General features: G+C 41.4%; 1 protein-coding gene across 1 annotated transcript in view; it reads right to left on the bottom strand.

The window, feature by feature from the left end:
- LOC137519405 (laminin subunit alpha-3-like) overlaps positions 1-27,121 on the bottom strand; it is a 120,665-nt gene that overhangs the window by 25,823 nt on the left and 67,721 nt on the right. The window contains exons 10-15 of the mRNA XM_068238360.1: positions 26,347-26,478; positions 19,479-19,544; positions 19,076-19,213; positions 11,619-11,753; positions 7,329-7,463; positions 3,616-3,753 (exon numbers count right to left, since the gene is read on the bottom strand). Coding sequence (XP_068094461.1) covers positions 3,616-3,753; positions 7,329-7,463; positions 11,619-11,753; positions 19,076-19,213; positions 19,479-19,544; positions 26,347-26,478 — 744 coding nt within the window. The remainder of the gene's footprint in view (positions 1-3,615; positions 3,754-7,328; positions 7,464-11,618; positions 11,754-19,075; positions 19,214-19,478; positions 19,545-26,346; positions 26,479-27,121) is intronic.

The following is a 27,121-nucleotide window of genomic DNA, read 5'->3' as shown; positions in this document are numbered from 1 at the left end:
AGGGTGCAAAAAAGTGCCACACATGTGGTATCGCCGTACTCAGGAGAAGTAGTATAATGTGTTTTGGGGTGTATTTTTCCACATACCCATGCTGAGTGGGAGAAATATCTCTATAAATAGACAATTGTGTGTAAAAAAAATAAAAAAATTGTCATTTACGGAGATATTTCTCCCACCCAGCATGTGTATGTGTAAAAATACACCCCAAAACACATTATACTACTTTTCCTGAGTACGGCAATACCACATGTGTGGCACTTTTTTGCGGCCTAACTGCGCTAAGGGGCCCAAAGTCCAATGAGCATCTTTAGGCTTTACAGGGGTGCTTACAATTAGGCACCCCCCAAATGCCAGGACAGTAAACACACCCCACAAATGACCCCATTCTGGAAAGTAGACACTTCAAGGTATTCAGAGAGGAGCATAGTGAGTCCGTGGCAGATTTCATTTTTTTTTGTCGCAAGTTAGAAGAAATGGAAACTTTTTTTTTTTTTTTTTTTTGTCACAAACTGTCATTTTCCGCTAACTTGTGACAAAAAATAAAATCTTCTATGAACTCACCATGCCTCTCACTGAATACTTTGGGATGTCTTCTTTCCAAAATGGGGTCATTTGGGGGGTATTTGTACTATCCTGGAATTTTAGCCCCTCATGAAACATGACAGGTGCGCAGAAAAGTCAGAGATGCTTGAAAATGGGAAAATTCACTTTTGGCACCATAGATTGTAAACGCTATAACTTTTACCCAATCCAATAAATATACACTGAATGTTTTTTTTTTTATCAAAGACATGTAGCAGAATAACTTTCGCGCTCAAATGTATAGGAAATTTTACTTTATTTGAAAAATGTCAGCACAGAAAGTTAAAAAAGTCATTTTTTTGACAAAATTCATGTCTTTTTTGATGAATATAATAAAAAGTAAAACTCGCAGCAGCAATCAAATAGCATCAAAAGAAAGCTGTATTAGTGACAAGAAAAGGAGGTAAAATTCATTTAGGTGGTAGGTTTTATGACCGAGCAATAAACCGTGAAAGCTGCAGTGGTCTGAATGGAGAAAAAGGCTCTGGTCCTTAAGGGGCGAAAAGACTGTGGTCCCGAAGTGGTTAAGAATGTTTCCCCTCACATTCATATTCACTTATACCATGTAATGCTGAATACACACGATGCATTTTCCCATCCAATTGACGGGAATCAGATGATTATTTTCGACATCTCTGATCTGCTACCGATTGATAACAGGAGCGAATTTCTGAAGTTACCGGGGGAAAATCGACCCCCTTATTGATCGTGAGCAGTTTGGACATGTACCCACACATCCTGTCCAATCGACAAGTAATCTGACAGGAAGTTGCATAAACTTCCTGTCAGATTACCTGTTGAACGGACAGGAAATTGCATCACGTGTACCCAGCATTAGTACTTCAAAAACTGCAAGGCTATTGGCCTCTGATAACATTAAAACAGCCACCTCTCTTGCAGCTCTTGAATGACTCAGAGAAGCTATGGACAGGATCGATTTTCTGAAGTTACCATGGAAAAATCAATCCCATTATTGATCGGGAACAGTTTGGACATGTACACACGCATTCTGTCTGATCAACCGGTAATCTGACAGGAAGTTGCATCAACTTCCTGTCAGATTACCTGTCGATCGGACAGGAAATTGCATCATGTGTACCGAGCATTAGTACTGAAAAAGCTGCAAGCCTTAGGCTATTGGCCTCTGATAACATTAGAGCAGTCACCTGAGTCACATTATAACGGATTACAGACCTATGAGTCACAAAACTGGTTTCTTTAAACTGGTGGAACATATCCAAAATCTTCTTATCATGTTTAATGCTAAACTCAAGTTGCTCGCTTTGGAAAGAAGCCTGTGATTATGACTTATTTTCCACTTAAAATTAACAAAAAAATTTTTTTATAAAGAACTTGAAACGATTTTCTGTGTTATAAATGTTTCCGCCAGTGCCGAGTCCCACAAAGGGTCTTTTGTGTGCTGTCCGGTTCCCATAGGATACTACCTCAAAGCTGAGTAAAATGTTGCACAAGAATATAGTGTTGTTAAGCACTGGAAAAGAGCCTAGACTTCCACAATGATTGAGGAACTCTGCCAAGGAACCAGCAAAGCTAATGATCTAAAGGTATTTGTGTTCAAGTACTCGGCAAAATACATTTCAACACTAAGACAAGAATTCTTCTATAAAGGGTAAAAGTCACCACAGACTATAAAACACACATAGGGGCTTTTAAAGCTGAACATGGGTGAGTCCCCAACTATCGGTGATAACTGTCACCATGTTTTTGTCACCATTTAAATATAATCAGCAGAAAGATACATATCACTATTGTTTACTGAATCATCCGTTTTTTAATCTTCATCCATTGTGCATATACTATATATATATATATATATATATATATATATATATATATATATATATATATATATATATATATATATATATATATATCGTTCTCCAAAAAGATGGGATAATTCTTTTTCACTACCTTGATTTTGGAGAACACCACACTAAGGAAATGTCTTAAATTTCCACTTTGCACATTTATGTCAGTTTTTGGTCACTTCAGTGCAAGACTATGGAGCCTCTGTTCACCATGTTTTACATTCAGTTTATCCAAGTAAAGGCCTGAGCACACGTATGCATTGGTTTGCTAATTTCTGCAATGGAGTGTGCCATATGCAAGAACATCAGAAAGAGCATAGAAAGCATTTTTTTTTAAATGCACTCCAACACACATGCTTTGTATGATAAGAAAAAGACACCGAGAGCCCAATATGGTGTAGTATGCTCAGGACAATAGTGAATAATGTAATGTGAGAAGGTTATACTCACAAACAAGGGTTACCACTGAGGCAACCACTGTGAATGCAGGTGAGGAGATTAGACCTGTCCTCACTCAGGGTTAAGAAGTCGCTCTCCGTAGATAGAAGAAAGGTAGGGGTGGGTCCCCCTTCCACCAAGGGTGGACACTATAATGACTTTGATGAACAGAGGCGCCAGCAGAATAAAAACAATAATTAAAAGTTTTAAAATATGCTGGGGAGGCAGTGGTGGACTTACCTCCGAAAACAGACTAGACTACTTGTCTGACATAAATAAACACTTTATTAGTACCCCAATAGATGCAACGCGTTTTGCAGGACCAAGCCCGCTTCATCAGGCAATAAAACAGGGGACAAAACAGTAGCTCTCAGGTAGCACATATAGCGCCAGAGGCCCGAGGGCCCCGTGTGAGGTGAGGTGCTGTGCGCATCTTTCTTTCCAGATGCCATATGCATTCCCCTGCAGTAGCACGTGTGTACTCCACAGCCATGCTGATGCACGGCGAAAGGATTTTGGATGCCTCAAAAAATGCTGCAGACTGTCTAAATTTTTTCCGCACACAAAAGACCGGATCTAGTGGAAAAAGCCCATTCATCTTGAGGTTGAAGAAAATATTATAGAATGAACGTCAAACACAGTCTAGGGAAGCTCCTGACTTCATTGTGCAATGCTTATTAGAATAGTGTGCGCTACATTTATCTGGAATGGAGATTTAAAAGCAAAACATATCAACAAATCATAATAAAAGCAACTGTAAGCTTACCTTGGCAATAAGGATAGATGTCAAAACCAGAAGAGCACCGGTCACATTTCTGCCCTGTTACACCCGGTCGACATTCACACTGGCCAGTCATGGGATGACATGTGCTTTGATAGGAGCCTTGCACTGAGCACTGGCAGGCTACATAAAACACAAGTCGTTATAAGTCTCCATCTCCAATACGGTCGGCTTTACAGCTCTCAAAACATTTTCATTTTACATTGTTTTTATACAGACCATGTGGCAGCTAAGCTCCACTGTTCAGGCCCTTATTTGGTAAAGAGTATTCAGTACTAAAGGGTAATTTCTAGAATAATCAAATTCTCTCAGAAGCTCACCATTTACTTCTAATGCAGGGCATACACGGGTCGTTTTTTGTTATCAATCGAGCCGCTGATGGCTCGATTGATAATATCCGACGTGTCCAATGACCCGCCGGATCGATTCCGCTCTCGATACCCGCGGGCGGACAATAGCGGAAAACGAGCGGAAGATAAGAAAAGCGCCCGCGGGGATGAGCAGGAATCGATCCAGGCGTGCATGGGGACGAGCGGGGACGCGCTGGAGTCGATCCGGCGGCTAATCAAGCTGCAGAAACGGATCGTGTATGCCCAGCATAACAAGGATTACTTCCAGTTCTGACTAGACCCACAAAAGCTGAAAGCCTCTTTTCCACTATATAATTTGCTGTTAATTATAACTGAAAGGACAACTGATGTGGAAGGTAATGTCCATGTTTACCTATGGCTTAAGCAATATTACTGGTTATTGGAGTACTGAGCCAGAAGCTGTTACAGGGTCATCGCCGTATTTAAATCCATCACAGTGGACAAAAAGGGGGCAGGAGAGGAGAAAGAGATTGATGAGTAGACTAAGCAGGAGGTAAGAGTGACGTATGTATGTTTATTTTGACTTATGTTTTCAGTTCAGGTTAGCTTTAAGCTGGTCCCACTGGCCTACTGTCACTTCATCCGTGCCCACTAACCTTGTCACTTGCATCACTCGACTAGAAATTGTGACCATAGGCCAATGGAAGCAGCTCAGCATGAGAAAAAGTGTAGGACACAGTTTACCAACTTCGGTCTGAGTCTCACTGCATAAACAGGTGGATGCAGGTTCAGGTCCAGTCCCTCTGACCATTTATAATACAAGTTTCATTTTGAGCTCCTGAGTATTTTTTTTGATGGGAAATGACATAGGTGTTTCCCAAAAAAATAATAAGACGATGTCCAAGAGGCATTATTGTGGAACAAACAAAAAATTCTCAGCTTTTATTTATATTTGAGCAAAAAGTGCCCAGTCCAAAATTATTCATACCCTTCACAAACTGTCACAGTCTGTGGGAAAATCCAAAGTTCTATACTATTCCAAATAGTCCAAGCTGTTCTAAAGCATCCTAATTACCCTGAATTGGGAACAGCTGTTTTAATTAACTCAACAGGTGAAAAACAGCAGCTCTCTGCAGTTGACTTGTGGACAGTCATTGCTATGACAAAGGAGCTCAGTGAGGACCTAGGGCTGCACATTGTAGCTGCTCACAAGTCAGGAAAGGGATACAAGGCCATTTCTAAATGTTTTCAAGTTCTAGTGGTTACAGTACAAAGTATTATTAAAAAATACAAGATGTTCCGCACTGTGGAAAATCTCTGAGGACGTGGTTGGAAGCCAAAAGTGACACCTGTGCTGGCCAGGAGGATAGTGAGAGAGGTGAAAAAAAAAAAATTCCAAGGATCAACACCAAGGTCATCCTGATGAATCTAGGCTCTGCTGGTGGTGGCAATGCCTCAAGACAGATAATCCAACAGACACTGCACACTGCTGGGTTCCACAGATGCAGACCAAGAAAGGCGCCATATAAGGCACACAAAAGCTCGCTTGGCCTTTGCAAATGCTCATCTGGACAAAGAAGACTTCTGGTCTTCTGTGTTATGGTCAGATTAAACAAAAATTGAATTGTTTGGTCACAATGATGTTTCCTTAATTTAGTGCAAAAAAAGTAGAAGCCTTCAACCCAAAGAACACCATCCCCACTGTCAAACATGGTGGTGGGAACCTAATGCTTTGGGGGTGTTTTTCAGCCAATGGACCAAAGAACCTAATCACAGTTAAAGGCACCATGAATAAATAGCAATACATGAGGATTCTCAACGACATCATCAGGCAGTCTGCAGAGAAACTTAGCCTTGGGCACCAGTGGACATTTCAGCATGACAATGACCCAAAATACACAGCAAAAGTAGTGAAGAAATGGTTATCAGACAACAATATTAAGGTTTTGTCGTGGCTCAGCCAGAGTCCTGTCTTGATTCCAATTGATAATCAGTGGAGGGAGCTAAAGATCAGGGTGATGGCAAGAAAACCCTCCAACCTGAAAGATTTGGAGCTCATTGCTAAAGATGAATGTACCTGTGAAGACGTGCAAAAAGCTGGTCTGCAATTATAGGAAGTGATGTAATAGCCAATAAAGGCTTTTCTATTGATTTATTGAGAAGGGTATAAATAATTTTGGATTGGACACTTTTTGCTCAAATGTAAATAAAAGCTGAGAAATGCTTTTTTTCCACAATAATGCCTCTTGTACATTTCCCGTCAAAAAATTACTTGCTGGTTGAATAAAAGTAACTATACAGCTGTGTTCAACCCCCACTGAAATTGAATGTTTTGGCCAGTTTGACATTGATTTTGATTATTTCAGTCATCTTGTTTACAATTAAATCAAAGAGGCACTTGTAAGTTTCATCAGTCCACAGAACACTACCACAAAAGTTTTGGGATAGTGTTCTGTGGACTGATGAAACAAAATTAGAACTGTTTGGGCCCATGGATCAACGCTATGTTTCGGAGGAGGAAGAACAAGCCTATGAAGAAAATAACACCTTACCTACTGTGAAGCATGGCGGGGGGTCAATCATTATTTGGGGCTGTTTTGCTTCTGCAGGTACAGGGAAGCTTCAGTGTGTGCAAGGTACCATGAATTCTCTTCAGTACCAGGAGATATTGGATAAAAATGTGATGCAGTCTGTCACAAACCTGAGGCTTGGGAGACGTTGGACCTTTCAACAGGACAATGATCCCAAGCATACCTCCAAGTCCACTAGAGCATGGTTGCAGATTCAAGGCTGGAACATTTTGGAGTGGCCTTTACAGTCACCAGACTTGAATCCAATTGAGAACCTCTGGTGGGACTTAAAGAAACCAGTTACAGAGCGCAAGCCTAAGAATGTGAGTGAACTGGGGGCTTTTGCCCATGAAGAATGGGCTAAGCTACCCGTAGATCGCTGCAAGACACTTGTGTCAAGCTATGCTTCACGTTTAAAAGCTGTTATAACTGGAAAAGGATGTTGTACTAAGTACTAAGAATGAATGTCACTTGGGGGTTGAATAAAACTTATAATGATGTGAGCACAGAAAAGACATTTGTGGTTATTTCATTATAAATGTTATATTTGTCTGACTTACAAATGCCTCTTTGATTTAATTGTAAACAAGATGACTGAAATGATCAAAATCAATGTCAAACTGGCCAAAACACTCAATTTCAGTGGGGGTTGAATAATTTTGAACACAACTGTGTGTATATATATATATACTTGAAGCAGCCAGACAATCATCTCAGCTGTATTCCTGGGCCTTGGAAGATTTCAAAAGTAAGAGCATGACAGGTTTAACTGATGTAGTATCCAATGTAATCAGCCTAGAGCATGTGTTGCACTTACAGAGGCATGAGGGGTAGTTATAAAAATTTGCTGCGCATTCATGACATCTCTGTCCGGCATAGTTAGGGTGACATTGACATTCTCCTCGGGGACCACAAGATGGGCTTGCTGCACCCATCACGTCACAGTCACATTCTATGGAATGAAACAAACATGATGTCTTTATACAGCTTATTACACAACATCCTCCACACATACAAGTAAATTCAGTCAGTGACTTTAACATTGAGGGAATAATGTTACTTTGCCCCACACATTCTTACGTAGATACTTTCTAAATCCAGTTAATTCATTCCACATGTGGTTTAAGGGATTTCAAATGGCTGACTCTTTTGCTGTGGCATATTACTGGAACGTCTTCAGAGGTGGGGACACGGTCATGTGACATGGCTCTAAAGGCTACAGCAGGTAGTTAAAAAATGACTTTCACTTGGGAAAACTGACCAATGATGACCTAAGATTGGCTTAAATAAAATAGCTTTATGTAGCCTCTAGGGCCACGCCTTGGTAGTACGTCACAGCTACAGAGCTACTCATGTGACATGGGAGTTGATTCACAAAATAAATCTCAAGAATTATCTCTCTTACTTATTTTACACCTCAACTGTAAGGAAAGATAATTTAGGAGATAAACAGAGAACATTCATGAAATAAGACAGGGAAGTCTTATTTATGAAGACAGATAAGATAATTCATGACGTAAACCAGGTAAGGGCCCCTATCCAATTAACTTAGCTCCTGGGTTTTCTCACAAGAGATGTTTTCACACCTTGTAGATAAAATACCTTTTTAAAGAGACTCTGTAACAAAAATTTTAGCAGTATTTCTCCTATCCTACAAGTTCCTAAGGCTGTTCCATTGTGCACTGGCTTACTGCAGCACTTTCTACTTGCACCATCTCTGTAATAAATCAACTTATCTTTCCCCTGTCGGATTTGTTGGCTGTGTCTGGAAGGCTGCCAACTCTTCAGTAATGTGAACAAGTTAACTCCTTCCAAGCCCCTCCAGTGCTCCTGTGGTGATTATTCCTCACAGACAGTGGCCTCAATTCACTAAGCTTATCTCCTGTCTTTAATAACTCTTCTAGAGTTATCACCATGGTGATAAGGCATGTAGTATTCTGGAAACATTTTACCTCAGGCAAACCTAAAGTTAACTCTTCTGTCTTTAAGTTAACTCTTCAATCCTTAAAATAACTCCAGAGTTTATTAACTGCGTGTGAAAATAACTACAGAGGAGGTAAAATTAACTACAGAGGAGGTAAATTAACTACAGAAGAGGTAACTTAAAGAGACACTGAAGCGGAAAAAAAAATATGATATTATGATTTGTATGTGTAGTACAGCTAAGAAATAAAACATTAAGATCAGATACATCAGTCTAATTGTTCCCAGTACAGGAAGAGTTGAGAAACTCCAGTTGTTATCTCTATGCAAACAAGCCATTAAGCTCTCTGACTAAGTTAGTCGTGGAGAGGGCTGTTATCTGACTTTTATTATCTCAACTGTAAGTAAACTGTTTACTTTTTCTCTGCTAGAGGAGAGGTCATTACTTCACAGACTGCTCTGAAAGACTCATTTTGAATGCTGAGTGTTGTGTAATCTGCACATATTATAGAATAATGCAATGTTAGAAAAAACACTATATACCTGAAAATAAAAGTATGAGAATATTTTCTTTGCTGCTAATCTTCTAGTAATTATTCATAGTAAACAACCAATTCCCTATATCATATTTTTTTTTTCGCTTCAGTGTCTCTTTAAGGAATGAAGAGATAAAATAACTCTCTGACTGTGTGGAGGTAAGTTATCTCTTGCCTTATCTCCAGCATGATCTTAGTGAATTGAGGCCTATGTCCTCAATTCACTAAGCTTATCTCCTGTCTTTAATAACTCTTCTAGAGGTGGTGATAAGGCATGTAGTATTCAGGAAACATTTTACCTCAGGCAAACCTAAAGTTAACTCTTCTGTCTTTAAGTTAACTCTTTAATCCTTAAAATAACTCCACAGTTAAAGACAGGCTATTAACTGCGTGTGAAAATAACTACAGAGGAGGTAAATTAACTACAGAGGAGGTAAATTAACTACAGAGGAGGTAACTTAAGGAATGAAGAGATAACTTAAGGAATGAAGATCTTACTATGTGGAGGTAAATTTTCTCTTGCTTTATTATCTCCAGCATGATCTTAGTGAATTGAGGCCAATGTCCCTGCTCTCACTGTCAGCTTGTCTGCTATCTGAGGTTGATAAACACAGACTGATAAACTGAACAAAGAATAGCTGGCTGAGGAGGAAGCTGCCTGTCAGCCTGACACCAGTGCAGAGCTGAGACTCCAGGCTCTAAAAACACAGCTTGTCATGCTTCATTGACACAGAGCTCTTTCAAAACTTCCATATAACCTCTGGAGACAGAATTCAATGTGTAACTTACTGAATTCTCTGTGTACCCACTGTGTATTAACTGAGTTCACTGCTCTGCTGATGTACTTCCTGTTTTGGTGGCCATCTTTTCTATTTACAAAACAGTTTATAAAACAGTTTTTTTACCCTCTTCATTGCAGTGGATAGCAGCAAAAATATTACAGAGGGGGCTAGAAGATGACCCCAAACAGGCAGGGATGTTTGTTTATACTTCATTTTGTGAATACAGATTCTCTTTAAAGAGAACCCGAGGTGGGTTTGAAAAATCTTATAGGACACAGAGGCCACTGCTGTAAATAATGAGCAGCCTCTGTGTCCTTACCAACTGTCTCCAGGCTCCCCCCAGGCTCTGCTATCCCTCATAAAAAAAAAACTTGCCAGGATAGCGCCACACAGATTGTTGCTAGCCGCTTTCAGTCACTGCCGCTCCCCTGCCTCCTCTATAGAGCAGCTCCCTGCCTGTGTCCCTTCCCTCCCCGCCTACGTAAGCTTATTCAAATCGGCTTACAGTGGCAGGGAGGGAAGGGACACAGGCAGGGAGCCGCACTATACAGGAGGCGGGGGAGCGGTGGTGACTGACACCAGGCTAGCCACACACAATCTGCGTGTCGCTAGCCTGGTGTTTTGTTTCTTTAATTTAGCAGTATGGACAAGCTCAGCTCGTCCATGACCGCCGCGCTGGATTGCTCTGGCCCTGGTGGGCCGATTTTCATAATTTTTTTTTAAAATACGCAGCTAGCACTTTGCTGCATGTTGGGGCCGCTCGCTGCCGATGCGTAGCTACCCGCCGCATAACAGGCCCCACCCCCCGAGACCGCGTGCGCAGCCTGGACAATTAGTGCCAGGCAGTGCTGAGGGGTGTATCGGGACTCCCTCTGACGCGTCGATGACGTCATCACGATCGTCGCCATGGCGACGGGGGAAGCCAAACTGTTTGGCGATAGGAAGGGGTGGGGGGATGTCGCTGCTCAGCACCTATCATGTAGCTAGCTACATGATTTTTTAAAAAAAATAAAAAATAGTGCTGCGCAGCCACCCTGGCGCAATCAATAGAACGCCAGGGTGGTTAATGGGGGACAGCAGAGCCTGGGGGGAGCCTGGAGACAGTCTGTAAGGACACAGAGGCTGCTCAATGTATACAGCACTTGCCTCTGTGTCCTAATAGGATTTTTCAAACCCACCTTGGGTTCTCTTTAAGGCCCCAGTGAGCAAAGAAATACTCAACATAAGTTTCATATTATGCTTTATGTACATTTAGACATTTTTCAAATGTTAGATGCTAAAAAGTTATTTTGTAGATACGAGAAAGATTATCTCCTTAAAGTGGAGAAGTGGTGCCAGGATTGTTTTAGCGGTTAAGCTAGACATACTCTAGTAGATTGCCATCCGATGTGGGAAATGATTAACTGAAACAAGTATTTAAAGTGAACCTCCGGACTAAAAAACTACTCAGCAGAACTGAAAAGGCTTGGTGATTCTTTAACAGTTTCACAGCATCAGAACTTTGTTTTTCTTACCAAAGCATCATTTTTAGCTGCATTTTTAGCTCAGCTCCATCCATCAAAGAAAACTGCCCGGGCTTTTTTTCCCTGATGCTGTACAAAGCATGATGGGATTTCCTATGTTGTTATTCACGTTGCCTAGCAACTGGGAGGGGTGATCAGCACACAGGACAGTTGGAACTGTGTCTCATGCTCCCTGTCACCTCCTTTCAACCAAAAAGATGGCTGCCCGCATGAAATCAAACATTTGCCTGTTCTTTTAAAACAGGGTGGGTAAGAGATCTATTTTAATTAACATAACTAATGTAACTTAATGACAGTATGTTTGTTTAGGCTGAAGTTCATGCCTGAAACAAACATGACTCACCATTACAGCTGGGAAAGGAATGGTAGCCCAGGCGGCACTGATCACAGTGTGCCCCCTCCACCTTAAACTTGCACAGGCACTTCCCGGCGGCGTTGCATACCTCGCGGAGCACTCCAGCAGGATCGCAATCACAGCCTAAACAATTCAAGGAAATAGCCCTTTACACATGGCACAGACCCGTGTGAAATCATATATTACTGCACAGGACAGGGACAGGAAATTCAGCACAATTTAAGAACAGTATAAACATTCTGAGAATTTTTAGGATAATATTATGGTTATTAAGAATACCTTTACCGTTTCTTCATCCTTAAACTGAGCCAAAGCAACAAGTTAAAACTTGCATCCAAATTTGTATAAAACTTCAGTAAAAGTAACTTAAAATCCAAAGGTAAATTAAAATAATAAGTAATAAAGATGCTAATCTAATGAGGCAACTCTTAAATTTACCATTACCAAATCTTATATTTTTATGAGAAGAGTGCAACCATCCCACCTATGGATAACCATGACATCTTTTAATCCAGCCAATCAAGAATTTACACAGTTCTGTCCATTTTGGACAAGCAGAGCACAATAATTCAATGGAAGCACATGAAACCTATTTTTCTGGGTAAGATGATTTTCTCAGTGGTTGCAATACATTAGATATTAGAATGATTGGGTGTGGAGTGATGCTGGTAACCCTGGTTACTAAACACAAGATGCTTAAAGTGTTAATGCTTGTTGCCTTGCTGTAATTTTGGGCAACATTCTTTGAACGCACTTGCACTTTATTGGAGGATCTTTTCCCTCTGTATGGTTTTGTTGAAAGAATCATAAATAGTGATAATGCTTTATACACAAAGGACACCTGAACATCCACATCCCTCTCTCAGTTCAGGTGTCTTATAAGTATCATATGCTCAAAATAGCTTAAAATTAGGGTCTGTACAATAATGCAATAAACATGTACTGTATGACTAATTCTAGCTCTTTTTTACAATGCAGGCACGTCACTATTACTATACTGTATTACAAAAATGACTCATTACTAGTCCATGGTCTTGTTCCAGTTGTTGACGAGCTGATGACATCTGTACGTTTTGTAAGGCCCACAGAGACACTATATATAATCAAGAAAAAGAGGGGGGGGGGCATGGGGGGGGGATGTGTGCGTAGACACGTACACTAATAAATTAACTATAAAATATAAGCAAAATATACAGGCTTTAACTGAACTATTTAGAGGTGACATGTCAGTAGGTTAAAAATGGGGGTAAAACCACTAATGTAAGCATACTGAATTATTGACTAGGTTCCAGTCACCAGGGCTGGATTTCTGGACAGGCCACAAAGGCCGGGCCTTGGGCAGTTCAGTATGATTAGATTATTAAGAATAAATAAAACATTTTATTACTATGCTCTTGACCTTCCTAATACACTGAAAAACAAAAAAAAGTAAAACGATAAGTGCCCAAACGCTCTACACAGAAAGAGGTTGTGTGGAAACATGCAGAAGTGAATACAATATCATTATATCTCAGTTGGAAATTCTGTAACATAAGATGGCATCTGTGATGTCTGGCCACGTTGAGATGCATCAATTATACCGTTTACCATACTAACATTGTGCAAATATTTAGCACTATCTTCTAGGTGTGTATATGGACCTGTAAGGTATATGTACCTGTGTCCTAAAACAATACCTACAGTAGCTCTCATTATCATCCATCAGAAGAGTCATCATTTTGTGCACTCTGCAGATAACTCCATATGCTAAATCTCAGCATGGGACACAAGCACTAGCGACCTGCACACTGTCACATCAATATCTCCTTTTATTGCCCATATTGAGTTACACAGTCTTGCCATTATTTCAAAGCATTCCCATGGTTTTATATTAACCATTTTTATAAGCATGCTCACCATGATCAATTGTATGTTAAGCTGTCTATAAATGTAAACTAGCTGTAACCTCCTGTGTTGCTGCTCCACCTATCTTACTGACTGGAATGTCTTGTAACAGTTCTCTCTGGAAGGTTGTATAAAGATTCCATTTTCTTTACAGCATGGATATCAAATGGAGTAAAGGTTGCAAAAAAACGCAGTACATAATACGCCAGTAACTGCTGAGTTATGGATTTCCAGCTGTAACTGGATACCTGCCAGTTTTTAGCACTTAAAGAGAAACTCCGACCAAGAATTGAACTTGATCCCAATCAGTAGCTGATGCCCCCTTTTACATGAAAAATCTATTCCTTTTCACAAACAGACCATCAGGGGTGCTGTATGGCTGAAACCCCTCCCACAAAGAAATTCTGACTACGTACTCTTGGCAGTTTCCTGTCTGTGAACCCTGTTGCATTGTGGGAAATAGCTGTTTATAGCTGTTTCCAACTGCCAAAACAGCAAGCAGCAGATACATCACCTGCTAGCAGTAAAAATGTCACCATGTGAAAAATGTCAGAATATAAATCAGGGATTTAAAATATTTTACAATGGGCAAACACTGACTAAATCATATACATAATTATTGTAAAAATGAAACTTTTTTATTACATTATTTTGACTGGAGTTCCTCTTTGAAACAGGTCACACTTTTGCATGGTTAACCAATACCAACCACTTGGTTTTATTTAGACTGCTTATTTCTTCTCTGGGTTTAAAATAACAACATAATTGATTATAATTGGTCTATACAGCATTCACACATTGGGCTTAATTCACAAAGCTTGTATAACTCTTATCACAGTCGCGCTAGCGTTTTGCACGTGCTATAACTTGCATAATGTTTTTTGCGCGCAAACGGCTGCATGCGTTTCGTGCGAAAATCCGCAATTGCACGCGAAAACCGTTACGCGCATTATAGTGTGCGCAAAATGCTAGCGCGGCCGTGATAAGAGTTATCAAAGCTTTGTGAATCAAGCCCATTGAGTGATTTACTGGGTATATCAAACAATTTATGCCACTCTGTCCCAATCCATGAAAATAAAGCCTGCTTCAGTAGCTGGACCAACTCCTATTACAATAGCAAGAATGCCATGAAGATATAGGATCCCGCTATGTTTATACCAGCTCTTAAGCCCTTATGCATGGAAAAGTGAAATACCTATGAGAAGACAGGGGGTAGTGAGAGAACACTAGCATCATAACTACTGTACATCATCCTCCACTTCTGGTGGCCAGAGGGTAATGCTCAATATAGGGCTTTATGTGCACTCTACAAGTATCTAGATATGTCATGGAGAACTACAACCACTTAGGCCTCGTTTATACTGGAGCCTTCTTGTAGCGATTTCAGCAGATTTTTCAATGGTGATCGATTTTTCTGAAATCACAAAAGTGCTGCAGGCAGCATTTCTTAGTGATTTTGGAGCAACTGTGTTTCCCCGTGATTCCCCGTGTGACGGAGGCCTGATATTTTTGCTAATTACTAAAAACTACAGTATTCCTTTTCCTGCAGGCTTCATTCCACTGTTTTGATTCTACTGAAGGTAAATAAATCAGTTTCAAGGGTGACTTGTCTTATAATGACCTACAGCCTAATGCTGGGAATACACAATGAGATTTTTCAGTCGATTTACTGTCCAATCTTATTGATTTTGCAATCAATTTTATGATCTTCTCTTATTAATTTCCATTTACTTTTATGAGAAATAGATTACAAAAAACGATCGAAAATCAGATCAGACATATCGGAAATGATCTATCGAACCATCTATCTGCTAAAAAAAATGATGGTGTATTCCCAGCATTAGGTTTCCTTTTTGCATTGTCCTGTAAAATTCTATAACTACACACAGAAAACATTGAGCTCGTATAGGTTTACCTAGTCCTAGACAGTACGTTTTGTGCTGATCACCAAAAATGGTGCTCTAATAATGCAAATTTCCTCTCCAAGGGTGTCTTTATTGTGTATTCACTAGTATTAACAGTCTGAAAGGTATACTTGTTCACTACTGAGTCTAGTAGAGATTATGCTCTTTAGATTTTTCTTCCCCTTTCAAGTATGTTGTATGCTCTTCCCCTGTAAGCTCTGGCTTATCTGCTATGCACAATAGTATAGTTCAGACTATAAGCACAGGTATGGAACATACAGCGATAGGTTATTTGAGCAAAGGTCATCCCATAAGACTTTAGCAAATCTAGCAATCTAATTATATGCTTTTAATATCACAAACTCTCAGGTATTGATTGGCTTGGATTTACAATAACTTAATATCAAATGGAGGCCTATCTCTTGCTTAGCATGTTTGCTTCGTGAAACCCGACCTTATGCAGACTAGATTAATGTTAAAGAGGAACTGTAACCAAAATAACAGGAACAAATCAGGTTTTTTTTTTACTACAATATTCATTTATAAATTATTTTGTCAATGTTTGCCCATTGTAAAATGTATCCTGTCCCTGATTACTTTCTGAAATTTCTGATACTGTATTAAGGACCGTTGTGATATTTACGTGGAGAGTATGGTACAGATATTTACTGATATTATGTGATAATACTATGCAACAGTGCCAATACACTGTCCATAGACGGTCTTGCTAATTTTTCAGGACCGTTGTGATATTTACTTGGGCAGTGTGGCACAGATCCTGTGGATCAGGGCCGCTATCAGAAATTTTGGGGCCCCTCACACATGATCAGACCTGCCCCCCCTCCTCCCTGGGCCCACCCACTGGTTGCTGTGCCCGCCCACTAGCTACCCCACCCCCATGTCCATGCACAAAGTGCACTGCGGTGAAAAATGTGCATGCCTCCGACACTGAAGAAAGCTACATGCACAGCGATGATGTGGGTGTGGCCAGGCCATGTTGTGGGTGGAGCCAAATACTAGCAAAATACAGGTTGTCCCCGGTTAAGAACTGAGATAGGGTCTTGTAGGGCCGTTCTTATCCTTTATCTGTTCTCTTTGTCCCCCTCTTTTCTTCCTGTACCTCTTTTGTCCCCCTCTGTCTCACCTCAGTTTGTGCCTCTTTTGTGTCCCTCTGTGTGACCTCATGTTCCCATCTCTTTTCTCCCTATGCCTCTTTTGTCCGCCTCTGTTCCCCCTGTGCCTCTTTTATCCCCCTGTGTTACCTCTTGTCCCCTTCTGTATTAGCTCGTCCCCCTGCCCTAGCCAGGTATAGGTGCCCCCAGTATAGGTAGCAAGCTATAGGCGCCCCAGTATAAGTAGCCAAGTATAGGTGGTGCCCAAGTATAGGTAGCCAGGTAAAGGTGGTGCCCTCAGTATAGGTAGCCAAGTATAGGTGGTGCCCCAGTATAGGTAGCCAAGTATAGGTGATGCCCGGTATAGGTGGCCAGGTATAGGTGGTGCCCCAGTATAGGTAGCTAGGTATAGGTAGTTCCAGCCCCAGTATAGGTAGCCAGGTATAGGTGGTGGCCCAGTATAGGTAGCCTGTAGCCAGATATAGGTGTTGCCCCAGTATAGATCATGTGCTGGAACGCGGTGTGCTGGTTAGTGAGCCACAGACCCACAGACAGCACATGTGGCCTTTCCAGCACTTTGGGGGGCCCAGGGCCCCCAGAAGCCCTGGGCCCCTCACTGCAGTGTCAGTTTCCCCCCCCTGATGGCTGCCCTGCTGTGGATTATTAATGGATTTTAAATGGGAGGTCCGGTGGCCATGCCTTGTTTTTAGTTAATTTCAATAGTTTTTTGTCCCTTTGTAACAATAAAGATTATGCACTTGATTCACTAAACTGTGATGACTCATATCACGTTCCTTTTCGCATGCATTTTAGCGTTTGCGCGTGATCGCGAATTTGCATGCGCAATCGCGAATTAACACGCGCAATCGCAAATTTTTCACGTGAAAACGATATACTGTTTTTGCACGAAAATTCACGACTGACTGCGTGTGCAAATTCGCAATTGCGCGCAAACGCGATTATGCACACGAAAATGCCTTTGATATGAGTTAACACGGTTTAGTGAATCAAGCCCAATATATGGTATGTATTTTGGGCTATTGCAGTGGTTATTTCAGATATTTGATTTATATACACACATATGGGGAGTTCTCTTGTTTTGCTATACTTTCTGAAATGTATCACAGATGGCAACATTTTAGCACAGGCAAGTGATCTCTGCAGAATGTTCAGTTACTGGGCAGTACAAAAACATAGCTGGTCTAGTTTCAGCCTCTCAGTCTGATGGCTAGTTTCAGCCTCTCAGTCTGATGGCTACCTATTTAGACGTATGACCCAAGCAAGTGGGTTTGCTGAAATAAACTTGGGCTCATTACTGCTGATCACGTTTTCAGCAACACTCAAGGACATCAGAAGGATGTCAGAAGTGCATAGACTCAGGGGTGTAGCAATAGGGGGTGCAGAGGTAGCGACCGCATCGGGGCCCTTGGGCCAGAGGGGCCCGGAAGGGCCCTCCCTCAACTACAGTATTAGCTCTCTATTGGTCCTGTGCTCATAATAATCACTTATATAGCTACTTTGAATAGTGGTAATCATTAACAAGCTGTTCCCCATCCCCTTCTTGCTCCTCTGACACTGTAGTTGCCATTGGCAGGTTTTGGTGCGCCGTATCAATTGTTATGTTTAGAGAGCTTGGGGGGCCCACTGTAAAACTTGCATCAGGGCCCACAGCTCCTTAGCTACGCCACTGCATAGACTGCACTGTCTGATGTTTCTAACCACACAATGCAGTTCAGCAACACATGTATTTGCACGTATTTGTGAATGTATTGTAATTCCATTCATTATAAATGAATGGAATGTGCACTGAAGAGCAGTGAAGTTCCATACCCACCTGCGTTAAAGTGGGGAAGGGGCCTTAGGGAAATAAGTTTCCCTTACTATTGCATTTAAACCCCTTTCTTAGCTCTATATTCTTTGGGCACCTCTTAAATCCACATGCATCTTCATCTACCTCCTGTAGGAGGTTAGTTTTAGGTGTTTTGCATGCTTTTTGAAATGTAGAACCACTTTGGCTGAAGAGAGACCATATGTACCAGTGTGGGGACAGTATTTAATAATCTCCCCACCTTCGCAGCGGTTGTCTGAGTGACTCCCTGAAGTTTGAGTACCCTATAACTATTATAATTCTGCTATATTTGCTCTGAAATTATCATGCTACTTTTGCACTTGGCTATGCCCTAATTCATTTTCTGCAGATCTTTGACCCTTTTATCTTTCCTCACCAGACCTAGGCTATTCAATGTTATAATTTTCTAATATTTTTTCATGAGTCTTTGCTTTTTGAGAAAGGCAAAATACAAAAGAAAAACAAGTCTATTGAAAAAAATTACACTTCATCACAGAAACACTGGGTGCTCCCAGTTCCGTAATAAGCTAGGTCAGCTGTAATGTCTTTGTACACAAAAGTTTGAAGTAAAGAAAGTACGCAGTCCAAGAGTGCTATCTTATTTCAGACTGGATTTATAAGTGCCAACCTGAAGATACAAAATTAGCGTTACTTAGTCGCGCATTAGGACACCCGAAATGTAGCGGCAATACCTACGTTGGCAGAAGGGATAGTGGAAGAAGCCAGCGGCACATTGATCACAAGCTGTACCCTGGAACTCAGAACGACAAGGACACTGCCCGGTCACCCTGTCACAGTTATGACTCAATGCTCCAGCACCTGAGCAATTACACCCTGAGGGAAAAAAAAGATCAGTTTAATATGCAAATTATTAAGTTTAATATGCACATTAAGATTGCAGGGATTTATGCAATTTCTGTAGTGAACTATCCAAACTGTGTACCTTGCTATATTCAGGCATCACTTACATGTCTGTTAGTCAAGCAATGTAATTGTTGCATGAATAAAGATCACCACAGACAGGTTTAATACATGGTCTTTAATGTGTTTCTTATTTATTCATAAAATGATGTAATACATATATAATTAAACAACTTACCTTGTATGTTGCCAGCAGTTGGCCTGAAAGGAAATGATGTGGTGGGAAAAGGATAATACGGAATTCCTGAGAAAGTAAATAGATTACTATTTTTAGCATGGATATTAAAACATTCTGCATTATTTAAGTGTATGTATCAGTCATCTTGAGGCCTGGACTGATATTCAACACGGCAAAACCATGATTCAGTGCTTAGCTCCCTAAGTGGTGGTCCTGAGTGTGACTCACGGTTACTTTTAAGTGAAAAAGGGTTAACCCTGAGCTACACTGGTGGAGAGCGCCAGGAGGGGAATGTGGACAGAGTGCAGCAGGGCATTATGGAACTCACCTGCCTGGGAAGCCCCATCTCTATGGTGAGAAGCCCGTCTGCTACATGACAAAAGATTGCAATCTCCCCATAGAGATACAGCACTCCCACGAGGATGTTCCCAGATCCTGGGGAGGTGAGTTCGATAATGCTCCACTGCCGTCTCTGCAGAGCGGATGGGGGAACCCTGTCTAGTGACATACTTTGAATGGGGGGCACCCTCTGGCTACCTATACTGGAAGGAGCACACTCTAACTACCTATACTTGGGGGGCTTCTCTGGCTACCTATAATGTTGAGGAGCACTTTCTGGCTGCCTACACTGGTGGGTAAAAAATAAATCAATTGTGGCCCCCATTGTCAATAGGATGTTTTAATGGAGAACACAAAATCAGCACCATGGAGAGCAGGTCCTCAAGGACAACCAATGCTAAAGCAAACCTGAGTAAATTTTATATGCCTAAGACCACATTCACAGTGGGGCATTGGCCTCAATTCACTAAGCTTATCTCCTGTCTTTATAACAACGTTTCTATAGTTATCATCGTGGTGATAAGGCATGTAGTATTCAGGAAACATTTTACCTCAGACAAACCTAAAGTTAACTCTTCTGTCTTTAAGTTAACTCTTCAATCCTTAAAATAGCTCCAGAATTCTAGACAGGCTGTTAATTAACTGCGTGTGAAAATAACTACAGAGCAGGTAACTTAAAGGAATACTATCAATGCCCAAGTGTTCTAAAATTACAATGTACAAATAATGTCTAAGTAGCTGTGTAAACATTTTCCTACTTTGCGTGTTAAATATCAGAGGCAAACGCTTTAATTTATTGAGAGTAGGATTTAGCTTTATTGGGACAAATCAATTGCAGAAGGGGTGTCTGCTTCACTGCACAGCCCGTGTTGCATATCAGACTACAGAGTATTTTTTTCAGAAAGCAAAAACAGTATGAAAAGCTGTGACAAAAGCTGTGAGCTTTCTCTCTCTCTCTCTCTCCCACAGAGTTGCACACAGGGTTAACTGATGAATTGTGAGGGGAATTTCCCCTCTCCTCATGGCTCATTCTGCCATCAGTTTTGGCGTCAGTAAAGTTTGAAAGTATTTTGATAACAGTAAACAATGAGGTTGCCAGTGAAATGTATACACCAGTACTTAGCAGCACTTCCCAAACAATTCTTATCTCAATTGAAAAAAAAATTATGTAGATCGATAGTGTTCTTTTAACTACAAAGGAGGTAACTTAAGGAATGAAGAGATACGATAACTCTCTCACTGTGTGGTGGCAAGTTTGCTCTTGCCTTATTATCTCCAGCATGATCTTAGTGAATTGAGGTCATTGTGTTGTGTTCCCTGTATAACAGGGATGCAATGGAACTAAAAAGTAGTACCACAACTCACAGCCACTTTGCGTCACATACAGTTTAGCATACAGTCAATGAAAAGAATTCCAGACTGTATCGGTTAATGCACACATTTAGCGGTAACGCATTGAATGCAGTGTGTTACCATGTCGCAACCTGTTTTATTGCAACGCTGCCACCACACTGTGTACATCGTATAGGTGGTGCATTACAGTGCAGTAAGCTGAATCACAAAGTGCCCGCTGCACCACAACGCACCACTGTGAATGTGGCCTTAATGAAATTAGCCCTGCAGAGCTTATGACCCCATCAGGGAGGGTGGGCAGGAAGCCTTATCCCTGTATGAGTGGTGATGGTAGGAGCAAGGTTCAGCTTCTGGGGTACATCCATACTTTCTTCCTGCTGTCAGGTTTGATGATCATTCTGATGGTGGTCTCCTGGCAAAAAGGGAATGTATTCAAGGTCAAACATGCGGTCAGGAGCGCTGCATTTCTGAAGCTCTTCAGGGCATATTTCATTTATGCAGTTAAAATTCACTTAAGATACACTTTAAACTATAACCTAATAACCTGGGGCCACACACTGCAGGCCATGTGTGATTGTTTCTTTTTAATACTATATATGTCTCTTTTTAAGAGGAAACATTGGACAAAACTATGGAACAAGGTGGGAGACATTACAGCTTTTTGAAGTTAAAGGAACTGTAGGGTAAATAGCGTAATTAATAACATTTCTTCTTTTTTTTTACAATTTTCATTTATAAACTATTTAGGTGGCAAATTGTTTGGCCCTGTCATATGATATCAGTAGAATGTTTACTGAAAGTTCTAAAGCCAGTACAAAATATACCAGGTCTCTCAGAATATCCTGTGAGGGGAGGGGAGGAACTCTGCATATCTAACATGCCTAGGCTAAGCATCACTGGGAGGGCTGGGCTACATACCAAAATACAGCAATATATAGGAATAGAAAGCATTTCTGATGCTGAAATCAGGAAAATTACCATAAAAGTGGGTATCCTGAATAATTTACTGCATTTTTCAATAAGTCACTATGGTGGCTCTTTAATCATTCATTTTTGAATAGTTGCTGAGGAAGCACTAATGAAGCACTTAAAGTGGTCTGAAACTCGGACATAAAATTCAATAAAAAAGTGTTTTCCTACTTTTTATTACTCATACAGTTATCATATTTGCTTTTGTGCATAAGTAATATTGTCTGTTCAATAATTACAAGTTTCCAAAGTGTAGTTTATCTTTCCCTGCAACCTGCCATTGCATTTTATTCAAAATGCTTTTTATTATATATTAACATCTTCTAATTAGCTGTTGTGAGCTATTTGTGTGCTTGAAGCACAGGGAGCTTCACAGAGAGCTCCTTTTCACTTGTTACAAACATTGGGTATCATTCATAAAGCATTTCCGCATGCGGAAATGCTTAAAACAGCTGACTTTACCGCACACGTAGCAAAATCTGCATTCATAAAGGCTCCTTCCGCATGAAAAACTGACATTACCGAGCACAGCGATAAATCACCGCCTTGTGCAGTGATTATTGTAAAAAATGTAGCAAAATGTTAATTCATAAAGATCACCGCAAGCGGTGTGAGGTCGGGAAGTACCGCTCCCTCTGATGTGGCGATAACAATGTTAAGTGAATGGAGACACACAGACCTCCCAGGCAGCTGCAGTAGAGCAAAACACGGAGAAATGTATCAACTCCGCAGCTTCCTTTGCTTCCGCCTGCCTACCGCCTGCCTAATTCGGGGAATCTCCGCACTGCTACCGCAACTGGATACATTTTTATAAATGCACAGCCAGAAGTCTAAAACACTGACAGCGGTGTTTTCCCGCACAGATTCTCTTTACCGACAACAGGTTTATGAATGATAGCCAATGTATCAACATTAGAGTGCAAACAAAGATACTGTTATCTCCAGTTTGGATGTGGATTTGAAGCTGAATAGCAGGACAAAGTGCTTTGTTTAACCATTTCTGCTAAAAAAAAAAATCTGGGATAGTAGCTTTCAAGCTGTGAGGAATCTTTTAGAGCAAAGTAGAAATGCTGGCTTTCAGACCACTTTAAGAGCTTGACCAGCTGCATCAGTGGGACATGTCTAAGCATTTTTATTAGTGAAAAGAGTAACTTTCATATTTCTGTTACTTTAGGTTTAACTGAATGTAAATATGTCATGCAAGTACTGTGTGTAATCTGTAATTGTAAGTACCTTCCTCTGCCTCCTGGCTATATGATACCATGCAGTAAACAACATCTTGCACAGCCTACTTGCACTGTTATTATCAGGAAGCAATGATTCATACCTGAAGATGTAATCTAGACTGTGATTCACCTCACACACTTCACTGTTCACAGCGTACCATGTTACCTTATCCCTCCCTCAGCTCAAACATTACATCCTTCTAATGAGCAATATTCACATCAGGTTTTGCATTCAATTATTATAGCCTCCATGTGCAAGCAAATCCTCACAAATATAGCTTTACTTAAAGGAAACCTAAATGCATACAACAAATAAAAAAAACAGTCTCACTTATCTGGGGCTTCTAATGTCCCCCTGCAGCCGCCCTGTGCCCGTGCCCAACGAATCCTCCGGTACCCCGCCGCGGCTGAATTTTGTTTTTTGGCTATTGATGGCCACTGCGCCTGAACGGACCGGGCTGCGCCCGTCCTCATTTGCACTCCCTTCGCCGGGAGTGTCATGTGCATTAGAGATTTCCTCGCACTGCGCATGCGCAGGATGCGAACGGTGACATGCATAGCGAGGGCACAGCCAGGGCAGGGAAGGCGCAGTGGCCAACAACTGGCTCTGTTGCCGAAATAGAAACTTAGTCACTGCAGAGCACAGGTGGACCGTTCCGTAACAGCGCAGGCACAGGGCGGCTGCAGGGGGCCGGTAGAAGCCCCAGGTAAGTTAATGTGGCTTTTTTTAATTGACTTAAGTATCCCTTTAAAGAGACACTGAAGCAAGCTTAAAAACTAGTTTTTACCCTTTATTTAACTTAAGAATCATGGTGTCTGCTAAAACGCTGCTATCCCGCGGCAAAATGAAGGTTTTTTACCCCCCAAATCCTAGGGCAGAAATCCACTACTTTCCTGGTCGTAGATTTTGCTGTCCAGGGAGGCAGAGCTTAGGGCTGTAGCTCTGCCTCCATTTGTGTCAATCTGCCCGCGGATCTCCGCCTCTCCCTGCCCCTCTCAGTGAAGGAAGACTGCCAGGGGCGGGAAGAGGCGGGGATCAGCGGGGATTGATGCGACGAGAGGCAGAGCTACAGCCCTAAGCTCTGCCTCAATCAGGAAGCGCTCCCCAGTATTTGCCCTGGGGATTTGGGGGGTAGAAAACCCTCGTTCGGCCTTGGGAATTCGCGGTTTAGCAGGGACCATGATCCTTCAGCAGAAAAAAAGGTAAAAACTAATTTTTAAACTGGCTTCAGACTCTCTTTAAAGTAAACCTGAAATGAATCAAGCACAAGGCTTTATACTCTACTTACCTAGGTCTTCTACCTGTTGCGTGCGTCCTCTCCTGTCTGTACTCCTGCAGTCAGCCCCAGTAGCCAGGGACTACTGAGGAAGGGTAAGTAGCTGGTGGGGGTTCTCCACAGCCTTTGGCCCTCCTGCAGTTGCAGGGACTGCTCTCCCTACTGCTGCTTCTATTTAAGAATTACTGCTTGTCTGCTTTACAAGTAGAATGTGATAATGCTGTGCACAGAACACAGATGTGCAAACTCCAGTGCGGTGAACACTGCAAATCACTGCACTCTGCAAATCACTGCACTCTGCCATAACAGCAACTCACAGAGGATTTTATTCACACAGACAGACACAACTTCTCAGCGTTCAAGCTGTGATTCTTAATCTTATATTTATTTCTCAGCTGTCTGCGGTGTTTTTGTTGATTTTATTTGTGGGGTGCTCACAGTTATGGACTTTCTTTTAATACTTTAATCTGTTTCAGTTTTGTGAAGATGGCATGAACCATGACTGAAGAATTTACATTAAAGGGTCCATCAGCCCACTCACTGTGCTTGTGGTTATGCTTTTCCGCTGAAAGGAGAACTTAGTAAATAACACTTATGTACTTAAGCTTGTTCTTGATCTACTCATAACATCAATGACTGGTGGTTATTTTCAAATTTAGAGTTAATGGGATATCATACAGGATCCAGTTTCACAAGTGATGTCAGCTTTGTGAGTGTGGCCTAAGGCACATGTGAGCACAAGCATTGCCAACGGTCGTACACAAGCTGGACTGCAGGGAAAACATGAACAACGAGTTTATAATAAAATGCTGTTTCCTGCTATTTATGCTTTGTCTGCAGCATCAATAAAGGCCATTCATTCTATGCAGGCCAGCAACGTATAGAGGAGAGAGTTGTAAGAACTCTGTAAGAAAACCAGAAGCATACCTCCCCACCTTTTGAGATGAGAAGGGACACTTAAAGTATGCATTCTTCCAGCCCCTAGGTAGGTCTGATAGGTCCCACGCCGTAGTCCCGCACTGATCCAGGCCTCAGCTACACCCTCCGGAAGATTGCGACCCGTGGCCGGGTCAGGGTCTACTGCGCATGTGTGGGCACGCCTCTCAAGACCACGCTGCCGCTCTGCGCTTGCGCAGTTCAGAGAGAGAGAGAGAGAAAATTGTACTGCACAAGCACAAAGTGCTTTCAGTGAGGGGAGTGCAATCACAAGAGGTGCACAAGCACAGAAGATCCTGACCTGGATGTGGTTCACGATCTTTCGGCGTGAAGAATGGAGGTCTGGAACAGATTTCTAGCGTCTGGAAGAAGCCCCAGGTGAGCTAAACTCCCCCCGGTATATCATTTAAGCCACGCCTCTGTCACATCCCTTGTCATGAAAACCATAAAGATTTCATAAGAAAAATACGTTGTTTTATAATTCAAACCACACTGATCCTTACTATTTTGGTTTATTTTTCTTCATGTAAACATTTAAAAATAAAAAAATATGTCAATTTAAAGGATGGGAATAAAGTATAGAGTCAAGTAAACAAATTTTTCAGTTGAAAAATACATACATTTATATAGATCTGTACATCAGTCCCGAAAGAGCGACATATGTGGAAGAAAGAGGGACATATGTGGGGGATTGGGCTCCCAAAGAGGCACTGTCCCTCCAAATGAAGGGCAGTTGGGAACTGTGTCAGCAGCTTTGTGAACACTTACGTAGACAGAGAGGGTACCTATAGTAGCCATCCGCACAGCGCTCGCAGTTAGGTCCAGTGAAGTTGGGCTTGCAGTAACATCTCCCTGATCCCTCCTCACATCCATCTGCTTGCTCTGGATTACAGCTGCAAGCTGTCACAAACACATTAACAGAAAGGCACAATGGAGAAACATAATAGTTATGACAATGTATAGTGTAAACTGGAGTAAAGCATTACCTCTAGATTGTTCCATATGCCTAGCTTAGGCTGTGTTATGTAGAAATGTTAAAGTGCAGACTGTGGCATGTGTTAAGCATCCCCATAACCCTACCTCATTAAAAGTACCTACCTATCCAGTCTTCCTCTGTATACAGTCAATTCTTATTATGACATGACATAACACAGTGAACTATGTGAATTATGACATAACACAGTGAACACACTACATTGGAGATTTGATTTTGTAATCTTAATCTATTATTTCATGTGCAGCGCTGCATACAATAATGCTATAGTAAACAGTACTGAAAGAAGTACGGTAGATTGTTAAAAAGAATGATTCCAATGTAACCTTGCCATTTATCACCTAGCGCAGTGTTTCCCAAACCTCTCCTTGTGACTCCCCAATGGTGCATGTTTTGCCGACAACCTCACCTATGCACAGGTGGGGTAATTAGGGTCTCAGCTACATGCAATCCACCTAGCTGAGACACGAATTACCACACTTGTGCACAGGTGACAGTGCCTGGTAATCACAGTTGGGGAGTCACAAGGACAGGTTTAAGAAACACTGC

Source organism: Hyperolius riggenbachi, chromosome 5 (genome assembly GCF_040937935.1).
Source record: "Hyperolius riggenbachi isolate aHypRig1 chromosome 5, aHypRig1.pri, whole genome shotgun sequence".
NCBI lineage: Eukaryota > Metazoa > Chordata > Amphibia > Anura > Hyperoliidae > Hyperolius > Hyperolius riggenbachi.
Note: the sequence above shows the minus strand (reverse complement) of the source record. Positions and strands in the feature narration are given on the sequence as shown.